The sequence below is a fragment of the Crassostrea angulata genome, chromosome 6 (assembly GCF_025612915.1).
Source record: "Crassostrea angulata isolate pt1a10 chromosome 6, ASM2561291v2, whole genome shotgun sequence".
Classification (NCBI taxonomy): Eukaryota; Metazoa; Mollusca; class Bivalvia; order Ostreida; family Ostreidae; genus Magallana; species Magallana angulata.
In genome coordinates, this window is record NC_069116.1 from 16,427,590 (window position 1) to 16,450,080 (window position 22,491).

General features: G+C 35.2%; 2 protein-coding genes across 5 annotated transcripts in view; both read right to left on the minus strand.

Annotated features, from left to right (window-relative positions):
- Positions 1-965: 965 nt before the first annotated feature.
- On the minus strand, positions 966-8,578 carry LOC128188565 (ceramide kinase-like protein). The gene is made up of 12 exons (XM_052859695.1): positions 8,463-8,578; positions 7,727-7,936; positions 7,492-7,620; positions 7,278-7,341; positions 7,043-7,188; positions 6,880-6,954; positions 4,540-4,686; positions 4,228-4,297; positions 3,944-3,999; positions 3,124-3,314; positions 2,729-2,892; positions 966-2,267 (listed from the first exon to the last, which is right to left on the minus strand). The coding sequence occupies exons 1-12, from the start codon at positions 8,536-8,538 to the stop codon at positions 2,228-2,230; spliced, it is 1,368 nt and encodes a 455-aa protein (XP_052715655.1). The 5' UTR covers positions 8,539-8,578; the 3' UTR covers positions 966-2,227.
- Positions 8,579-9,400: 822 nt separating this feature from the next.
- The window catches only part of LOC128188564 (dynein axonemal heavy chain 10-like), a 30,466-nt gene continuing 17,375 nt past the window's right edge, over positions 9,401-22,491 (minus strand). For all 4 annotated transcript variants that reach the window (XM_052859693.1, XM_052859694.1, XM_052859691.1 and 1 more), the window contains 31 exons: positions 22,231-22,438; positions 21,836-22,113; positions 21,474-21,626; positions 20,930-21,255; positions 20,564-20,771; positions 20,284-20,448; positions 19,707-20,028; positions 19,497-19,585; positions 19,121-19,271; positions 18,893-18,981; positions 18,568-18,765; positions 18,147-18,380; positions 17,946-18,043; positions 17,547-17,728; positions 17,310-17,452; positions 16,857-17,074; positions 16,461-16,682; positions 16,092-16,239; positions 15,840-15,975; positions 15,118-15,272; positions 14,574-14,792; positions 14,140-14,413; positions 13,791-13,894; positions 12,955-13,110; positions 12,289-12,828; positions 11,842-12,147; positions 11,575-11,746; positions 11,060-11,403; positions 10,614-10,781; positions 10,310-10,490; positions 9,401-10,199 (listed from right to left, as the gene is read on the minus strand). In XM_052859693.1, coding sequence (XP_052715653.1) covers positions 9,907-10,199; positions 10,310-10,490; positions 10,614-10,781; positions 11,060-11,403; positions 11,575-11,746; positions 11,842-12,147; positions 12,289-12,828; positions 12,955-13,110; positions 13,791-13,894; positions 14,140-14,413; positions 14,574-14,792; positions 15,118-15,272; positions 15,840-15,975; positions 16,092-16,239; positions 16,461-16,682; positions 16,857-17,074; positions 17,310-17,452; positions 17,547-17,728; positions 17,946-18,043; positions 18,147-18,380; positions 18,568-18,765; positions 18,893-18,981; positions 19,121-19,271; positions 19,497-19,585; positions 19,707-20,028; positions 20,284-20,448; positions 20,564-20,771; positions 20,930-21,255; positions 21,474-21,626; positions 21,836-22,113; positions 22,231-22,438 — 6,480 coding nt within the window. In that variant the 3' untranslated portion in view covers positions 9,401-9,906. The remainder of the gene's footprint in view (positions 10,200-10,309; positions 10,491-10,613; positions 10,782-11,059; positions 11,404-11,574; positions 11,747-11,841; positions 12,148-12,288; positions 12,829-12,954; positions 13,111-13,790; positions 13,895-14,139; positions 14,414-14,573; positions 14,793-15,117; positions 15,273-15,839; positions 15,976-16,091; positions 16,240-16,460; positions 16,683-16,856; positions 17,075-17,309; positions 17,453-17,546; positions 17,729-17,945; positions 18,044-18,146; positions 18,381-18,567; positions 18,766-18,892; positions 18,982-19,120; positions 19,272-19,496; positions 19,586-19,706; positions 20,029-20,283; positions 20,449-20,563; positions 20,772-20,929; positions 21,256-21,473; positions 21,627-21,835; positions 22,114-22,230; positions 22,439-22,491) is intronic.

The window sequence follows — 22,491 nt, forward strand, 5'->3', positions numbered from 1 at the left end:
CGCGCAAAACCATTGACAATGGTTTCCGAGGGGTGTCAATTTTAACAGTTACCCTCCCAAACAGGCACTATTTATTCAATTATACTGAATGTCTTAGTTTTAAAGAAAATTTACTGCTTTAAATAGAAATGACGTGAATTCTATAGCGAACCGTACGCGCATGATTTGTACGCATGTAGAAATTCGTTGTGTTACCCGTTGCCAAGTGTGTTGCTAACGCTGAGGGTATTAGAACGGATTACCAACTGCGTATAAACCAATCAGATTTCAGTATTTAACATGAAAGTATAATAAAAATATATGTTAGATAGAAGAAATTGACATAATTCTTCTATGTATAGGAATTTGAGTATGACATCATTTCGTCAGTCTGTCAGTTTCTACCATCTATGTTTGCTTAAGATATAGAGGAAAAAATACTCATTGGATGTGAATATTTGAATAATTCTTTCTTTGGCGATTCATGCGGCTATAAAGGTAGGACATTGCAGAAAAAATACATAACATGTAACGTCAGCGGGTTATTTCAAAAAAAAAAAATCTGCTATGGTTGCCTTCATAGCCCGCATGAATCGTCTAAGAAAGCAATTTAATGTTTATTTAAACAATAAAATGCTTGCTTTGATTCATTCGGGGATGTGAAGGTGGCGACATTGCAGAAAAAATACATAACCCGCGTTAGCGGGTTATGTTATTTTTTTTTCTGCAATGATCGCTACCTTCATAACCCGCATGAATCATCAAAGAAAGCATTTTATTGTTTATATTAACATCTTTCCTTTAACTAATTATTAAATTGATTATTAAAAGTTAAAATTCACTAAATTACTGTTCATGTACATCAGTACGTTAGCTAAAAGAAACAGCCAAATCGTCTCCTGTGAGACTTTGAATCTGACATCATCATGATTATTTCGTGCAGTCCGTCATCTTTCTTAGGTCGCTGTAGGTTTCGACCAATCGATAAACAGGGCGTGTCAATTTCAGTCCTGTCAGTATCTTGTCAGTTTCAGCCGCCGTAGATTTCGACCAATCGATAAATGGGGCGTGTAGATTTCAGTCTGGCTGTTTCTATAGAACTATGAATTTACTAAAAGTTTCCGTAAGAAATAGAAGAATTAATACTTGCTGGTTGTAAATACATAGGCATATTTCTTTTTTTAAAATTGTTGAATTAATCACAAAGAACCAGTAGATTGGTAGAAGTGATGACTACATCATTGGTAATGTACATCAATACGTTATATAAAAGAAATATATCCAAGTCCTCTTAGAACCATTTTAACAAATCTTGATATTTTATTAGGATGTAACAATCTATTTCTTCAGTAAAAAACAAGTTAAAATGACGCTGATTTCAAGCGAAATATACACCGATTGCGTAGTCTTTGCTCAAAAGCCAGACAAATCCTGTTGATTTCAAAGAGCCATGGCTGAGTGGCCTACAATGAAATAGACAGGCCTACGTCACATTGCCGTTTGACACAACTACCTAAAGTTCAAGCTCTTGTTAAAATGGTTCTATATGGGAATGAATACTACTTGGTGTAGTCCGTGATTTTTTTTCCAATCGATAAACTGGTTAGAACTGGATCGTGTACATTTCAGGCCTGTCAGCTTTTATAGAGGTATGAATCACAATCGGTTTGTTTAAGATATAGCGGGGAAATACTCATTGGCCAGTGAAGTGCTAAATGAATAAACAACAAGTATTACTTAGAAACCTGCTCGCTAACATTCTGACGTGGCTCAAAATCTATTTGAACACATAATAGAAACTATTCCGCGCATAAAAATAATAATCTTGTGTGTCATAGCTTCAAAAATATATTCATAGTATAAACAAAACATATCTCACAACAAAATGATTTTCTAAAATACGCAATATGTATATATATCTTTAAAAATATCAATAACAAAATATTTATACAACAATATAAATCAGAATTGTACAATCCCGTTAAAAAGACGATTTTGTTATACAATAGCTTCAGATTGAACAATAATAAATGACTGATAAATATACAGGTAAAATGTGTGTATATATAGTTCCATATATAGGTTAAATCAGTTGGGGAATAGATGCTATATATTGTGATACATATATAGAATGTTATCCAGTATAATCAAACAACAGCTGGGTACAAAATTACATTTTATTAGATGATTGTCTCAATCCAGCAACGCCTAACCATTTATTGCCATCAGATCTAAATGTACAGAAATTTCAGTGAGAGGTGTAGAATTTGGCCAGCTTCATGTGAGTCCTGAAAACATAAACAGACAATTTTGCTGTCTACCTGCTTAAACCACCGGTCAAAAGTATAGCTTATGTATCATCACAGCACCTGAATTTTTATCAATCAGTCGCTTAATAAGTCATATATCAAAAAATTCTACCCCTACTATATATAAATACACGTGTATTTATATATAGTAGGGGTAGAATTTTTTGATATATGACTTATTAAGCGACTGATTGATAAAAATTCAGGTGCCTGTGGTATCATATTAAGTTAATCGACATCAATCCAGCGCATGTTATAACAGTGGTAAAAGTCCCATAGCAATGACTTAAATCTTTATTTAAAATTTACAATTTAAGTTACATAACTAAACATTCTCGTATGCTTCAAATGAACATCAGAGATGTCTAAGATAAAGTATCTCAGATTAATAATGAGCAATCTTCATGATATGATCAACAAGTAGTACATGTATTACATACCGTACTTCAAACTCCCCCTCATAGATGTCAATCATTTCTCCGTCAACATCAAGTAAATTATTCATCCGCGCTATGCTTGGATCTTGGTCCAAATTCTCATTGCAGCCAGGAAGCTTTACCTTGTATCCCCTTACTGTGTGCGTAGATATACAGTCCTTCTGGAACTAAGGAATAAAATCAGAAAAGTTGTTATTATTCGTCTACACTGAACAAGAGCAAATTTTTGAAGCATGAATTCTTATCAATTGATACAATATAGTACATAAAAAATTAGAATCTTTTTTTTTCAATTCTTTTATCTAATGCTTTGGTGTGTTTAAATTTCTCTTTGTTTATTTTTCACATATAATTTACCGGGTAGTTAGAATGGTATTTGTACTTAAAAGCATACATACTAAGGATCGAGTCATTGTTAAAAATCCCATGAAACAAGATAGGAATTCCAAGCGGCCGCTTTCTTTGAAAGCCAGAAGAGTAAAAAGTCCTGTTTTTCTTGTACTCTGAGACATTTTAACAAAATCCATTGTAGAATCTGTTGCATTGTTGAATAAGTCGCCAGAGAAGGATATTAAACTGCTCACTTGTCCTGGAAAACGAAGACACACACAGCTAGTTCAATAAATCTGACACTGTAAGCAATTACTGTTAATTTGAATAAAATATAAAACATCCTTAAATCAGCTAAAAAATAATTACTTTTTGATAAAAACAATTGATATTGATCAGTCGATATTTGTTCTTCATCAATAATTCTTCAGTGTGCATGTATAGAAACTGTCCAAAATATATTACTGAAATAGCTCAAAATCTTTTTACATCCACACCAAGAAAAATATTCTCTATGAAACTACATGAAGGTACAATTGAACCTTTGGAATGAGGGGTTGGAGGGTAGGGCAATTAACTGGGTTTTGTTTTCATTAATTTTTTCTAATAATAGCACAGCTGCATACTAGTTATTTTCATTAGATTAGAGAAAAAAATAAGTAAACTACACATATTCAAAGCACTAGCTGAGCTCAGTTGACTCCCTTATATGCTGTTCTTGGCAAAGAATTGAATGATATTTTGACAAGAAATTTTAAAATGATATATATATAAAAGCATCATTTTCTGATTTCAAAATCAAATATCTAATGGTCTCTGGTTTCTCTATGAAATTTCTATGTATCAAAAAATGCACCATTAATCAATAACAAATGGAACAGTTCTGACCTACTTCCATTTCCTCCATTGTTCCTTCAATATCATCAGTCTCTGAAGAAAGCTTTCTTTTTAAAAACAAATATATATGTTTAAATATACACAGTCCAATAATATATACATGTTACTGTAAAATGCCTTCATGCGAAAAAATAAACCTATTGCTTTAAATTAGTCTGTGTTTTTTATGCAAAACTTTAGATTCGATCTCTTGATATGAAATTCCTGAGAAAGGATATTCACTATACTTTTTTCAACCGTCTTTACAGACTGACAGTGGAGTGATTTATACTTACCCTGGGATTATTGATAATTTCACATTTAATAACCTCTTCTTCTTGAAAAGTCCCATATAAAAAGGTACAACTTAAAGAGAAAAAAATATCAAGAAATTATTAAAGTTTGTATTGGCAATTTAATCCAATTTTCATCATCATTTATACTTTCTACTTATTACCAGTAAATCATTGTTTGATAAATGTACAATTCAAAGCTGAAGCTATTTATTTTTCGAAATTAAAGAAATTACAACTTGGATTTCTTGGGCATTTGTTGATGTATGCATGCATATTTGTACATTGATACACAGTGTATATCTAAATCAGTACCTGCATATCTTGCTTTTTTCAGCCACCTTTGTCTGTCCATTTCATACATCATGTCTGTGAAAAATCCGCAGGCAACGGCGATGAGACTGAAGGACATCAACTTTCCACCGCTGTACACAGCCTGAACATTATTTTCATTTGTCTCGCCTTAAAATACAACAGCCTTTTGAAATTATTTCAAATATAGTAAAACTCCTTTAGTGCAAACATGGATATAGCGAATTCTCAATATAACGATGTTTTTTTTGAGTCCCCAGTAAAATTCTTAACAAATCTTTACAAAATTTGACGGTTATAACAAATTCGGATATAACGAATTTACAGATATTGTGAACTGATTTTGAGTCCTGTAGAGGTGAATAATAATGAAATTTAACACTTTTATATTAACCAATTTCTTTACAGTTTAAAAAGTTTGCACTACCATTTAAAGGGACTTAGACACGATTTGAGATAAAAAATTGATTTTTCATGTATAAAATGGTTTACTGGTGCATTTTAAATGATTGACCAAAATATTGAATGTTAAAGTCAAGTTACAAGCGAGATACAGAGGTAAGAATTGATTGTTATGTAAACAAAGCTTGAGTCTTATAGTTGTTTACAAAAAAAGGAATGTAGAGAATTACCATTTCTTATAGACATAATATAATGTAAAAAAACAATTTAAACTAATTCAATATCTTCATACTACATGTATCATCAACAAAAGAAAGATTGAAACTATATACTTACACCAATACAACACATATGTAAACAAGAGATGTTCGTGAAACACTTATGCCCCCCTCCTTTGGAAACATCCACAAAGAAAATGAACGTAAAATGTTCATCCTCTGCGAAGAAAATGAGTGGAAACTGCATATAACTGGAATTTTTCTACGTCCAAAGGCCATAACTCTGTCGAAAATTGCTCTATTTAACCCAGTATCGAACTTAACCTAGATATTATAATGATAAACCTGTATACCAAATTTCATTTCAATATGTTCATCCTCTGCAAAGAAAATGAGCGGAAACTGCAAATAACTGGAATATTTCTACATCCAAGGGCCATAGCTCTGTCGAAAATTGCTCGATCGTACCCATTATCAAACTTGTCCTAGATATTATAATGATAAACCTGTATACCAAATTTCATTTCAAGATGTTCATCCTCTGTGAAGAAAATGAGCGGAAACTGCAAATAACTGGAATTTTTCTACGTCCAAGGGCCATAACTCTGTCGAAAATTGCTTGATTGTACCCAGTACCAAACTTATCCTAGATATTATAATGATAAACCTGTATACCAATTTCATTTCAAAATGTTCATCCTCTGTGAAGAAAATGAGCGGAAACTGCAAATAACTCGAACTTTTCTACGTCCAAGGGCCATAACTCTGTCGAAAATTGCTCGATCGAACCCAATATCGAACTTGACCTAGATATTATCATGATAAATCTGTATATAAAATTTCATTTCAATATGTTCATCCTCTGCAAAGAAAAGGAGTGGAAACTGTTGGTGGACTGACCGACAGACAGCAGCAAAGCAATATGCCTTCCCTTCTTCGAAGGGGGGCATAACAATGACAATATTTGAGCTTTGTTTACAAAACAAAGAATTATGGCCTCTGTATCTTGCTTATTACTTAATTGATATTTGACTTTCAAATTATCAGCATTATAAACTTCTATATTTATCATTATAAACATTGAAAATGGAAAAATTTAGTTTGAAAATTTAAAGTCAAATCATGTCTAAGTCCCTTAAACAAAATAGTTTGAATGAATTTAATTTCATATAAATTTTTCAATTCACAATCTGATTGTAAAAGGTATCAAAGTAATGTACATTAAAACACGGTTATAACGAAGCACAAGGGACGGGCTATTTTGCTTCGTTATAAGCGTAATTCGTTATATCCGTCAAGTTTACAACAAGAAATAAGTCACGGGGAATGAAAATCACTTCGCTGTAAGCGTCAATTCATTATAAGCGTGTTCGCTATAACCGTGTTTTACTGTATTTTTATTTTATGCCTCAATTAGCAAAAATTATAGTTTGGTAAAAGAATACATGTATATATTGAATTTGCTATACATGTAGTTATTATTACGAATTCAATATACCGGTATATATAGGGATATAACGAATTAAGGATATAGCGAAGTAAATCCAATGGTCCCTAAGACTTCGCTATATAACTGAGTTTTACTTTAACTTACTTGTATTAATTATTTAAAAAGAATTTTTATTATTTTTGTCGAAAAAATGATACACATAAATTAATTAAATACACAATGTACAGACATTGTATTCAAACATTGTAAGTTATGTTGCTGTTAAGTACTAACCCCTAATTATATGCAATGCTGCTGTGACATAATCCAGAGTGCCATAAAGAAATTTAGCTGCTCCATTTCCTGTACCTGAAAATTACATCAACATTGGGTGTAGTAAGTATAAAACACTTTTAAATAAACAGTCCTAAATAATTGAAAATTCCTCTGTATCCACCTGTTGGTATGATGCCGATTGGTATCTCTAAATGTTTAAGTTTACAGGTAGGTTGATCATAATCTAAACCAGCCTCTTTCTGAGCTTGGGTCAGGAGACAGTTGAGGACTTCAAGTAAACTTCCGTCACCTCCTACTATTACTAATCTTAAAAAACACAACAGAATACATCATTACTTACTAGGAGCTCAAATCAGACTGATACATTAATTGTAATATCTACACTGTATACAAACCCATCAACACTAGCTGTGTCGAAACAGTTTATCAGGTCAATCATGTGCTTTGGTCGTTCAGAAACTGTACATAAAAAGGAAATGACATCATAGAATGTTGAAACAGAAATACTTCATATATATGTAAGCTTTTTTAATGTATGGAAGCGATTCAGTGAGGTGTACAAATCTGAAAATTAGTCAAAGAAATATATGAAGTTATGTATATACTTACCATTGACGTCACATTTTATGTTTGCTGCTTTAAACAAAGGGTAGACAACTTTGTTGTATACATCCAGAGAATTTTGGCTTCCTCCAATAGGATTAATAAAAACTCCCAGTTTTTTTGGTCTCTGGTTCACTATGAAGGAAATTCTTAAAAATAAACAACATTTTTATCTCTTTTCTGAAAAGAAATGTCTTGATCCAATTGAATTTTTCATGCAATATTGTGTTCTTCAGCTCACCTTGACCTAAATTTTCATTGATCTTGTCCTGTAGTGCCTCGCATTCCTCTTTTGACCCAGTGACCTGTACAGTTTCTGCTGTCCACTTGTAGTTTTTTCCTTTACAGATGTACCTGACGACAAGGTTAGGAGAGGACCAAAATAAACCAGACAAGAATCCAGCTGGTTCCTCTGAGAGATGACAATCAATTACATCACAAATCTCTACACCTGTCAAAAAAACGAATTTGGTCAACAAACAGAGGTGACAGTCAATTAACAGATCTCAGTATCATAAATATCATAAATGGTCTCCGAGTATATGCCTTTGGCTCAGGTGAGCTAAAACTCAACCTAAGATTTTACAATACTTAATTTTTGTAGTTTCCTTGCCCGATATATACTATGACTTGCACATTGGCACACCTTTTCTTTTATATAAAAGAACCAAATAGAGGCGACAGCCAATTAGGTGACATATGTCTCTAGATCTGCATTGGGCTCAGGTGAGCTAAAATTAGCACGTACAATAATCTCTTGCATGGTTTACACATTTTACATACCGGTACACCTTTTTTATAGAAACTAAAGTGGATGATTGCTTTGTTTTCATCATTTGTTCACTGAAACCTACAAAATCTTTACCAAGTTAACGGCATATTTAGCCATATATATAGCATGTATTGCCACTCTCACTGCGTAGTAAAATATTGTACTTTAAATTTGATTTCAGCTACCCACACCTAATGATACATACAAATATTATTCCTGTCCGATATTCTCAGCCTTTCTTTCTCCAAGACGAACGATTCAACGTCAACTTTAAATACCATGCTTCTCGGCAAAAATGTAAACAAACCAATTTTGGATTGGGCTAATATACGGAGATATGCATGAACTTATTCAGTTATAATATATGCCCGTGCACTTTAACCAACTTGTAACTGACTCTTGTCTATACTTAAAAAAAAGAAACAATAGAATTTTAATAAAATCACTTTGAGTAATTCATATATAAATGAATATCGATGTTGATATTTATTATTTTAATTACTACATGTACAATGTAAAAAAAATAAATAATTGTTAAACAAAATAATTTTCTTCAGAATTGTGACAAAGTCTTCCTTACGAATTTTTTCAACTTTTAAGTGAACAAAAGTCTTAAATATTTTCCAGTCGGCGCATATATTCAAAGTATACCAATTAATACACCATGTAAATGTCTATATCAATGATAACAAAAATATATATACATTTTCCTTTTATAAACGACTAGGAAATGTATATTGTTCACTTTTTAATAACGCATGTGTATCTTATACAATTCTTAACCCAGCAGATCAACAAGAAATATTTGTAACTTCATACGTGATGCATTTAACATAAGAGAATCTATATGTCACTGACTAATTATATATTTGTATACTGTATATAGAACTTGCACCACTTGTGGTTTTTTGTCAATAAATTGAATTGGAATGTAACATTATATACATCTTATAAACAGTTTAAAGATAGAAGTTACTAGTATAATATATTCAAATATATAATATATGTAAAGTGTCAGGGACTGTACAAATGACTAATATAAATAAAAGCTTAGGTAACATTTAGGGCATTAACCCTATCATACAACACATATACTTTAACATAATGCATGGGAATTCAATTAAATATACAACAACACATGTGTTTATTTTTTAAGATTTTATTTCATTTCAAAAAACAAATCTTGTAAAAGTTTGTTCAAATGTAAACAATAACAAATATTAAAGCAAAACAATGAATAATCTTTTTTTTTTAAAAGTACCTATACTGTATAAATAAATGACATTAAACATATACTAAATCAATCTGGACGGTTTGGAGATTATCACAGCTGTATAAACAGGGTGAAAAACAAGTTACAGTCTGTTAAAAAATATAAACAATATACTGGACGGAATTCATATTGATGAAGTCACTGAACATGATTTAAACAAAATATGTAGATAAATACACATCCAGCTTTGAGCATCCTCCATATTTCAAAGTACAAAAATTATAGTCACTCTTACGTAATAATATTCATTTACACATTTTTTTTTCAAATACTTTTTTATTCACTTTTTGTTTTATGAAGCAGAGAGTTGTGTATTTTTCATTTTGGCTAAGTACACTGTCTGTTTGATCTTTCAATGTCTATATCAGAGTCCTGATTAATCAGTATTAAGGATGAGACACACTCCCTGCAAGACCCAGTGACTGAGATGTTCTGTAGTGGCCAGGTCAGCCTCAAACACCAGGCCTACCCCCATGGCATTCCTCCTCTCCGAGGTGACGTACACTGGGGTCCTGAATGTGTTCTGGAGTTTGAGGCGGTGGGCCTCAATGGGGATGACCTTCATGACTGGGAGGTCCTGGATCAGCTGTTTGGGGGACTGTCGGATCAGGCAGCAGTTCTCTCGGTCCCAGGCAGCTCCCTCCAGGTACAGACCATCAATGAAGCAACCTGCAAATCAAAACCAGTGTTGTTTTATAAAATGTTCTCCATGAATTCAATGAAAATCAAGAACATTTATATCATTTATATTTATTGAAACAAAGAAAAGCCTGGATTACCTTGATGAGCTCTTTCTGTGACATCATCAGCATTCTGCCATTGTGTGACTGAGGTGTAGAGAGTGGACTTGTCCAGTGGCCAGCCATTCTTACGACAAGTGGCCTGTACCAGAGCAGTCAGGTAAGACTCTGGGATGTGGAGTCCAGAGAGCCACATGACAGGGGGCTCACCCTCATTCACCTTTAGAAAAGAAAGGACAATTGTGAAAAAAAATTAGAATAAACACTAGTCAATTTCATGGCCATTCTATAGAGAAAATATCATCAATGTAACAAGTGAGTACCTATTTAATCCCAAACTCACCCAAGCATTATATTGTCTGAGTCTCCTCTCAAAGTGGATCATCCAGTTACCCAGAGACTTGAGTGTGGCAGGGGCCAGTCTCCTCCAGATGGCTGGAATCTGACCGTTGAACAGAGCTCGGGACACTTCATCCAACTCACTGCTCATACCTACTTCTCCTGCCAGAGCCTGAAGAATTAAAGCAAATATATATGAGTAAATAAATATATACCTGGATTGTGAGTAATAATTATCTTAGTTTCAAATAAACTCAAATTTCATCTTATTTAACAATCATCACATTATGCATTGTCGAAACTGGGTTATCCTGTTCCTCTTGTCATTTTTGCAACCAGGTGCATATGTAAATCAATATACCGGTAATTTACAATATTTCACATATGAACCAGGGTGCTAAATTAACTCATTCATGTTTAAAGCAAATTTCTGACTGAGATATCTCTAACCTTTTGCAGTGTTTGGAGTGACCTCCTCATCCTGATGATGAGATTGTTAAACCTCTCCAGCTCCTGTAACAACACCACGGTGGTGGGAGGAATGTCTAAACCATACTTCTTTCTGATTTTGTCCATCTCATACTCTGGAGGCAATTTAGCCAGGACATCTTTGGCGATCTTTCCGATGAACTCCTCCCGACTGATTCCTGACCCAGAATCCCCTGTTTGGGGCTGGAGCTCCACCAGATGGCTCCACATGTCCCTGGCTGCTGAGGTGTAGTATCCAATCTCAGCATTTGGATGGAGACCAAAGACTTCAGGGGTGTTGGCATGAGGCAAAGACTCAATATAATCTGAAAATATTGAGATATGATGAACCGAGATGAATATGAATCTATGATCTTTGATTATCAATGTTTGCAATGAAACAGCTAAAGCCCTTATGTTACTAGCAGTGTTTCTATAGCTTAAACAAACCATAGCGGTTTTATTCATTTAATCATGCGGTAAGCAGCCCTACTTACCAGTATAGTTATCTCTGGGTCCATCTTCTGGGATTTTGTAGTCTACTTCTTCATTGTGATAGAAGTGGAAGGGCTGGAATGTGTCAAAGATAAAGTCTCCCATGTACTCATCCATGTAGGTCCTCAGGACTCTCCTGTCAAAGTCGTCAATGGCTCGACCACCGTACATCACCTACAAGATATAGACAGCATTATCACATAACGATTGGATATAAACTATTAGTATCAATCATTATATTTATAACCATTGCAAAAAAGTATCCTCACCTCTCCAATTAGATACTTCAAGCTAGCCCATGGAATCTTGGGATCACCTTGCTCAAAGGCCTTGGTAAGGTAAGTATTGAGAATCTGTTGGCACACCCTGAAGTCAGATTCATTAAAGTCATAGGCAATGTTCCATCCAATCTTTCCATACTTCCTCCTCTCTTGTACCACAGCGTGGAAAAAGGCAAGAGTGAACACCAAGGACGAGAAAGCATTGTGGGGGCACTCTGACAGGGCCTGGGCCGAGATCTTGTGGTAGGTGCCTCTCAAGTTCAGTTTCAGTCCATTGGGGGGTTCTGTGACAACCTGTTTATGAATTAATTTAAGGTATGAAATCTTATTAATAATAAAGTAAATTTAAATTTGACAATTATGCTCAGTAGGACTTTTGTATTTACAATTTATTATCTGTTGATAATACGATGATCAAATTTTGCAGGAACATACCTTGAGTGACCTCTGCAGAATACCAATAGGGAAGCTGTCAGTGGGTTCTGTGGTCAGCCAAAGTCTGAAATCAGGATGGGGTTTGGTCAGTTTTTCTAGCTCCTTCTCAAGTTCTCGCAGCCATTTGACCAACAAGTGACAGTTCTGTAACATAAGCCACTGACCACGGGCAATGGCCGTCTCCAAGTACTGCAGGGCCAGCTTCTCCTGACCTTGACCCATGGAAAGGAACTTCAGTTTGTTGGACCCAAACTCAATTCTCTCTGCCAGCTTCATCAAGTCACTGGCAGGGTCAGAACCAGGGCTCAATATAAACACAATGGGGGACACTGGTGTACTTTGGTCAAAGATGGACTCGAAGCTGATGATGGGAGGGTTGACATATTTCTCTCCCATACATTTGGTGACATACTCCTCCACAGCTCTGTAGATTCTGTCCACACGAATACATCTTAGCAGCATCAACCTTTGGAAAGCTGACAGACCTTCTTCATACTTCAGGGGGAAAGCATCTGCCTCGGGGGTGTCAGAATCAAACCACTAAAAGACACAACAAAATAGTTAAATTTCATAACAAAACAAATCCATACAAAGGTACCGAAGAAGACTCTAACAAGTTGTTGATCAAATTTACATTAGCTATAAACAGAAAGTAAGAAATCTCACCTTCTTCCAGACTTTCTCATGTCTTTCAATGTCATCAATTAATGAGCTGAACTTGTCTGGAAATTCCTCTGCCAGTCTAATAGCATCTTCCCATCCAGCTTCAGGGAACCAGGAATAAGGACACTTACGACGACTCTTCTCCAATGCAAGGTTACCCTGTAGAGTTTAATGTAAAATTCATAGTTTATTGTGAACTGAAATATGCATTAAATTGTATTATTGGTGAAAAAAACATAAATTTATGATACATACTAGATTTTTTTAAAACTCAAAGATTGAAGACTCTTAACAATTTTAAGCAATGAAAGATGAATTTCAGAACAAAACATTCAGAATATTGACCAGCGTGTTAAACATCAAAGCATTTCAATCTGAATTTTCCTGCATTTGTAAATTTTTGTTACATGCACTGATTTAGTGATATATAATGTACAGTTTTTAGAATTTGAACTGTGAACACTATTAGCCAACCAATTGAACAGTCTCAGCCAACATAGGGTTGAATCAGCCATTAAACCTTCTCCGATTCTAAGATACAGACACAAATATTTTAAGTTAAAATCTCAGTGACAATATCATAGATAACTAGGAGCGTGAGGAGATGTCTACAATTAAGACTCAGGCAATGACATTGACATCCCCTTTACCAACAGTGTATCAGACTCAGCAATCTGATATTGTTCCTGTCAAATCAAAGATATAGTTACACAAAAAATTATATATACTAGTACATAGAGATAAATGGAGAAAGAGATTTTTTTTTTCCAGTCATAAAAAATTTAGGGAACAGGGTAATACATTTTACTGAATGTGAACAAGAAAAATGGTATTTGTACCTTGATATAGAAGTCAAGCTCCTCTTGGGTTACATGACTTTGATCTTGTTCCAGTTTAATAGTGATTTGGAAGGAGAACAACAGTTTATGCTTCTCAAAGATACCTGCATAAGATAATACAATATTTTAACAACAAACTTCATATATCAGTACACAGAAAACGAAGTTTTCTTGAAAACTGTTCATAAAAATCTAAACTGAAACACCTACTATTAAAGCAAGCTCTAATGCTCACCATGAATAATTATAAATACTTAATAAAAAATACATTAACAATATATGCCTGGTATCGTACTAAAAGACTGCAATGAACACCAAATTACATGTAGTTAAAAATACTGATTATCACCTGTGCAGCCATAGTTGTATATATTGTGTGTCAATGTGTCCATGATATTTTTAAGTCTCTTCTGTAGAATGGCATCAGGCATGGACTTCTTCAGGGAGAGCTCGAACACCCCTAGGTAGGCATCCAAGCTGTACTGGTACATGGTATTAATGGTGGACAGGTCAGCCAAAATGAAGAACAGAATGGCTCCTCTCCGAGCTGCAGGTCTGTAGCCATCTCGGAGTTTATCAATGTCAATAGCTGTCTTAGCTCCCAGCTTTAATTTCTCAGACACCTACAAATTGAAGGCATGGAAGTTTTACATGCACATTACAGAAAACTCTGATTTTTTTGTTGGAAAAAATGTTTTTAAATCATGAATTATCAATATACAATCTAACATCACAAACTTAGAGTAAACAAATTTATGCCGCAGGGCGGTGAGTAAATCAGACCTCAGTAGCCTTGGTTTTGGTTTCCTCCAGTGTTTGGATCAGCTCCATGTTGTCCAACATGTTGCCCTGGGACTGGGCCAGCTCTCGGAGCAGGGCGTCCTCCAGGTCCTTCAGGAGCTTCTTGTTGGTGCTGGTCTCCTGGATCAGGCGCTCTCTCTGCTCCTCCAACTCTCGCCTCTCAAACTTCACTATCACACTCAGTAACTGATCCTCAAGACCCTGGGCAAAATATGCAAGACTGATATAAAATTTCAATATACCAGGTTCTATAAACTAACTTTTATATGCAATGATTTTTTCTTTATCCTGTAATGATCTTGCTGATAGCAACTAAATATCGTAACAAAAATCATTTTCAAAATATGAATAAAGAACAAAAGATATCAAATAACCATCTTGTGTGTTTCAGACAATGGAGCTCTTGTGATTCTACTAGTAGCCAAATTCATTTGCACACAAATGAAAGTTGGTTTACAATACAAAGAGTATAAAAATCTTAATTTTACAGTTTAAAGGACAGAAAAAATTGACAATGACAACATACCTTGAGTGTGACAGTATAGTTGATGACCATGGATTTTCCAAACACATTTGGGGAGTACTTTGGATTGGCCAGCTTAGTATTCAGATAGAGCCTGAAGTTGGGGTCATAGTCCACCTCCTTGTCTCCTAGCAGAATGAACTCTCGACCTTTGTCTCCTGCAACATCACAACAGAATTAGTCTTCATTATTCCTTAAAACTCAAGCTTTTAAAAACTGTTTTGTTTAATTTGATCAACATTTATATCAAGTAGAAATATATAGGTTTGACATGTACTGTGCTTATACAACAAACACAGAAACATAAAACTCTAATATAGAACATCAACAGCCAGTAAATGATAAACAACAATAACTGAATGGGAACAGCATGCATGCATCATCATCATCATCATCATCATCATCATTTTCTCTCTCTCTCTCTCTCTCTCTCTCTCTCTCTCTCTCTCTCTCTCTCTACTGTATTGCATTTTTGATAAAAATAAAACAAAACATCAAGTTGAAATAAACATTAATGACCAATTCATGCTTGATACTTCCTGTTTAAAATAATTTTGAACTAACCTCCTGAAAAAAATTATACAAGGTATCAAGTTCAAAGGTATGCAGTTTTTATTTGTGAATGCATATTTTGTTGTGTTTTTTTTTCTTTTTTACTAACAATGCCCATTATACACATCTTTATATGGAAAAAATGAAGTAATGAAAGGAAGCAACTTTTCCACCTTTGATGTTCTTTTCCAGTACATTGTCTATGACTGGGTCAATGTATTCATCCACATCTTTGAACAAGAATGGGAAACCATACTTAATAGCCAGCTCCAGTTGTTTCAAGAAGTCATGATCATTGAATGTGCACACCTATGAAATATATATATTCATATTCAATTTATTTGGATATTACATGCAAAAAAATATTTGAATAGTCATGATATAATATAATGATGTCAAACAGATATGAAGTCTTATTTTCAGACCTTCAGATTGTTTTGCTCTTCTTTGCGTTTTATCCAGTTCAGAGCTTGCTGCTGTGGATCAATACACATAGGGAATCTGCTGGCCCTGGTTGTCAAGATACCGTTCTGAATTGACAACTCATCAGGAGGGAGACCTTCTGATGTCCACCTGTTGGCGAAGGAAAGTCACCCAAATTTAATAGCAATAAGATTATTACAGAATTATACAGTTTACATTACAAAAATTTTGTTTTTAAAACACCTAAAATTTAGTCATCCAATTTTTGAAAAGCTCATCTTTCAAATCAAGTTGCACAATTTCATCAAGTTGTTTATTTCTTATAAACATTACAATTTTCACAGTTTCTCTGTAAAGACTTGTACACATACTTGCTGACTTCCACTTCATTGGTCAGTAGTTCCTCCAGCTTAAATGGTTCACTCAGTGGGACCTCCCTTTTATGTAAGTCTTCCACCCAGTCCTTGTACACCATATCATTACGGAATTCCCAGCTAAAAGCTCCCACATAGCTCAGGAAAGCAGAACTCACTAGACAGTCTCCCAACAGACGGATTCGTTTCTGTTTAAGATCATTCAAGTCCAACTGCCATCTGCAATATGATAACTCATTGACTTCTGGGTACCAGTAACTCTTAAAATCACCTTCATTACAATTCACATGTCTCAAAAATCAATTTTGATATAAGATTTATAAAATATTCAAAAAGTTGATGTTTCTTATTTTCTTATACATAAATAACTTTGCCTGTGTACACAAAACCTACCTCTTGTTTTCTGATGTTAAACCTGAAATAAGTTTGTCGGCAGCAATCAAACGGCGTTCCATAATGGCTGCCTCTTCCTCCAGCTGCTGTTTTTCTGACATAGCCTGTTCATACTTCATCCCAAGTTCTTTTAACTCATTTTCCAGCTTGTTGATTTCATTTGTGATCTTATCCAAATCTCTTTTAGCTTGGTGGAAGTTCTTCTCTAGCCTTGCCACCTTAAAACCAAAGTATACAATAATTCATGCATCCAATATATAGACTGAGAAATAAGAAACACAGGATTAATATACCAAACTTTCAAAAATTTACCAAGTTCAAAAAGCTGATCACAAAATACATTCTCATAATATTTGCTTTAGAAGGAAATTTCAATTGTCTTTATCTCATTTACAATGTAAATTCATAAAACAACTAAATGATGTCTTCTTTCATTCTTAATTGATGTATTACCTTTTCTCTCTTTGGTTTGATTTCTCTGGCCACCACACAATAACCCATCACAGCCTCCACAAACTTAAGCAACCCAGAGCCTGCTTTACTGATGGACTTCATGGCTTCCAAGGTCAGGTTCAAGTTCTTGTCGCTCATCAACCCTGTCAAACATTTCAATATACATAAATAATATACACATGTATAAAATAATTATGAAACTTTGCCAGATAATAAAAATGACATTTCCATGTGTACCTTTCACAGCCTGTGTTTGCCTCTGAGTGATGCTATCAACATCCATTTCCATAAGACTCTTCAAGAAGTTGGCTTCTGACATCATTGCTTTGGCTGATTTCCAGGAGACTTCACGGATTCCCTTGAATACTACAATGCATTCACACACTCTCTGTACCTCTGGCGGTGGTTTGGCAAAGGACCTGTTCAAAATCAAAAAGTTAATGGTGATTAATTATTCTGCCTAGCTAAAGATTTGTACGGAAAGAAACTTGTAAATTGTAATAAATTTACACCTCACATCTAACTCCATATTATCATATCAATTTCTATAGTCGATTAAACACAAAGAAACCTTCTGCAATCAAACACAAAGTAACTTACAATAAACACTAAAATAACAAGAGTCCCTGTTGTTACCTGATTTCTGTGACATCTCCCTTGTCCAAGTCTTCTAAAGCCAGCCTGGCTGCCTCTAAGGCAGGCAATGCCTCAGCTAATGACTCTTCAGCCTCTGCCTGTTAACAAAAAAAAGGGGGTTTCATTATCTACAATGAAGATTTTGAATCAACTTAAATTGAAATGACCTCTGGTGAACATCTTATAATAATCAGCAGTTACCTTCTCCTTAGCAATGACGACATTCTGCTCCTCTATCTCCTTGCCTTTGGACTCGGCCAGGGACTTTTTCTCGGTGGCCTGGACAGTACCTGTGGAGATTTCCTCCAACATGATCTCACAAGCCTCAGACTTCTCAGCCACAGCCACCTTTTGTACAGCCAGTCTGTCATTGAGGACAGCCAGCTGTTCACTGGCCTCAGCAATCTTCTGTAAACCTCCTTGTAGACGTTCACACTAAACAGAGAAATATCGCTTTTACATCAGCATCTCACAAAATTTGAATCAAATCACTTAATAAAAACAAACTTACATAACATGGCAAGTCATGAAAGACTATCAATAATGCAAATCAAAAATACGTAATTTCAGCCAAAGAACTCAACATTTCACTTCAATGTAAGGCTTGTAATTCAGTACTCACCAAGGCTAGAATGTATTTGTCCTTCTCTTCTAGGAGTTTAAGGTAGGAGTTGATGAAGTCTAGGTAGTTTTTGGGAGTGACATAATTGTTTCTACGGAGACGCTGTTGGAAGAGTTTGCTGCTCTTCACCACATCCAGGTGGACCATCACAATATGGCTAACCACTTCCTGTCGCTTGTCCTCTGGAATCAACTGGTTCTAAATAAAAATGACAATAAAGATTAACCACTGACCATGACTTGATCAATTATTACAGAAGAGCATTTTACAGACCAGTTCTTTATGATACTTTGATACATGTATATCATAACAGTAGTCAGCTTACATCTGGGGAAATGAACACACTAGCAACAGCATACAAGGCCTGCTCTGGCCAGGGGAAGAACCAGTCAATATTGGCATTGTTCACCATTCCTAAAAATGACAGTATACATTGTCTGTATTCATAATTTGTTAACACATCAAAAGGTAAAATTGATATTCTATAAAGTCCTCTTTACATACGGTAAAAACAATAAATGAAGTTACAATTTATCCCAAATCTTTGGCATACCTGGGAAGTTTCTGCATCTTGTTCTCAGGGCATCTCCCACTGGGGACATGGCCAGCACAATGTGGAGATTGTTGGCACACTTGTTAACAAAGTACTGCCAGATCATTTCTTTAATATGAGGACAACCTGCAGCTGTAGCCTCTTGACGAATCTAATCAAAGTAAGAAAAGATACTGCAATATTCCACTGCTTCAAGAATGCTAAAAGAATTCTTTGTAATACTTATTCGTGCAAAGTTTGCAAGTCTTTGCTCTAAAAATACAGCAGAAATGGAATGAAGAAAGACAAGTAGAGCTTGAAGGGTTTGTGTAATATTAATCAAGATCAATAGTTTCATATATTCTTTCCCTGTTTGAGTTGATGCAGGTCTACATACCGAACCAACAATAGACTCCTTTTCATCATCAGCATACAAGGCTGGCACCATTCCTGATGTCAACATGTTGTTGATCAGCTCCAAGAAACCTTTAAATTACAAGTTAAAAACTTTGTACAAGTAAATATTAAATTTTTCATTGTATAAACTATTGTATAATTTTGTTGTAATCACAGCTGGAGTTTTTCTTTGAGTACATGAAAACTGTACCTTCTTCAGCTACATGCTGATCTGTGAAGAGGAAGACGGTTTTTTTGTTCTCCATTCCCAGCTTGTTGTACAGGATCTTCAGGTCGTCACGGAAGCTGCTCTCACCATAGCCTCGGCTTAGAGTGATTTCAAACACATCACAACCGGCAGCATACGAAGCCAGTTTACACAGACTCTGTTTACCACTACCACCCACACCAACCAGCAGGGCGTGGCCCTGGTCCATCCTGATCACACGATGAATGCGGGTCAAGTGTTCCAATGCATCGTCGAACAGGACCAGATTCATTGGAGTGTGACCCTCATTGTAATCCTCCAAAATCTGTTGAAAAAAATATTAAATTATATCTAACTGGTTTTCAGAAATTTATTTCTCTAATTGAGAATATATTCAATTGTTTTTATAATTAAAAATACTTTGTTTCTTGAATATTGCATTAATTTCATATAATTTGGGAAAAAAAACATTGAATTTCAGTTTATAATAATGATAAATCTAACTAAACAAAAGTATAACATTTTCATATACAGCCAGGGAGATCTACAATAAACTGTATCTTAAAAAGCAGAGCAGTACCTCTTGGAAGAGTGCCTTGCAGGCATCATAATCCTGGATGTCCTCATACAGTCTGGGCTCAGATTCCTCCAGGGCTGTTCTGTAATCTCCATACAAGATGGGATTTCTCATAGCATTCTCTGCATATGGCTTGAAGTTCTCCTCCAACAGTTCCTTTGTTTTGTTCTACAGGGAAAATCAAAATCATTGTAAGAATGCTATTGAAATTTTGAGTTAAAGATAGATAAAAATAAGACAAAAAATACATATTGTTCAAAATTTGACCAAACTGTTGGCTTACATTGACAATTTCCTTATCAACATCACTGATCAGCCTGTCTCCAATGACTCTCAGGCACTCGTTTCTCCACACACGGACAAAGTTTTCTACCTTAGAGAAGCGGTCGGGTGTGGTGAGACACATACCATGGTAGATTCTAGACAGATCTCGCAGATTGAAGATGTAATGGAATTTGGATGGTGTTGGTGGGAGATCGTTTACGATTGAGCTAGACAAAAATAAAATTAAAACAAAATAACAATACCAATATCAAATTTCCTTCAAATGGGACTGTACATCAAAATAAGGTATACATGTAATTTAGTATTAATAACGTTTTTTGCTATAAATAATCTTTTTACATCTAAGAGAACTTAAAGCACATACCTGTACAAAGCCATAGTCATCTTTGTGAGAGTCGGAACTGTGTCCTGAATTTCTTTTGGGAATGGTTGGGTGTGTCCAGCCAGGATAGAATTGTAGATGAGGAACAGAGCGTCATCTGAGGGGAATGTCATGTTAAACACACAGAAGAGAGAAACAAATCGTGGGTCAGTCTCATTGCGGCCACCACCAGCTTTGCCCATGGCAGCGATGTAGCCAATGTCCTTCATGTTCTTCCAGTTGAGATCCTTGCCACGGTCATACATACCACCCCTCTCCAGCAACAGCTTAAGCAAAGCAATTGGTTGTTGGGTTCCATACTTGTCAACCTGTGGAACAAAATTAATTTCTAAATTTAGATACGTGATCTAACACTATATCAATTTCTTCATCATTCTGCAAAACACTAAAAGATCCTTACCATTTAATGAATTTAATTCAATAATGATCTTCAAAATAGTTTTATAAAAGCTCTTTTCCCAAAGTTAATTCTAATTTAAAACATACTAGTCTTATTTTCTATCAATTTAGCATGAAATCAAAGTACCTGAGGCATGTTCATGTCGTCAATGAAGATCAGCAGACGTCTGCCTGGTGGAGGGCCGTACGTGTCTTTGGTTCTCTTCTCCACATTGGCCTCCAGATTTCTCTGTACGTCCAGTGATGAGGTTCTGCTGGAGAAGTTCATGTTCAGCAGCATCTACAACAGTCAGCATATCATTTATAGACCTGATTGAAACAAATCTTTTCAACACAAGAGGCAACATCACCAATTAAGGTTTCTCTTCTAAATTACTAGTATGCAGGTTTGTTCCCTGCTTAATCAGTTGTTTTTTTCAAAGTTAAAATATAGAAAACAGTTATGTTCCTATCACATTAATTTGACTTAGGAGTGATCAATGGTCTTACATGTGTTTCTGTACTGAGAGTCCTGAGGAAGTTGGCGGTGGTAGCGGTCTTGGAGGTACCAGTCTCCCCCACCAGTACCACTGGATGCTTGATGCCCACCATCAGCTCCAGGAGCCAAGTGGCCCGCACTGTATCCACCGTCGGGACCAAGATCTCGTTGAACTTTCTCTCTGGGTCATGAACGTACTTTGGCACTTTCTTGCTCCATGGCACCCATTGTTTGAGTTCTCCGTCATAGAAATACTCGTACAAAGTTGGTAAGGCACTTGGAAGTTCCCCTACAACAAAGCATGTACACTTATATATTGTTTTCTTTTAACTTTATTTTTATTGATTGAAATGGACTTCGTTCTTGAAAATATGGATATTATTTAAATGTATATTGCTACAAATACCTGCTTTGGCAAAATTCTTCTCATCATCACTGGCAGTGCTCATGGCTGCCAAGTTTTTGATCTGAGCATCAAACTTGATTCTACCATCCTCTAGAAGAGCAGCTCCGATTGACCAGTACAGGGCTTGTAAGAAAAAGGCCTCCAGCTCATCTGGTTCAGCCACCTCTTTGACCAGGAGGGAATCTAACATGGCAGCAAGTTGTGTTATCTAAAAAAAAAAGAAAAAAAGAAATGATATTTCTGTACTTCATACTGGATACT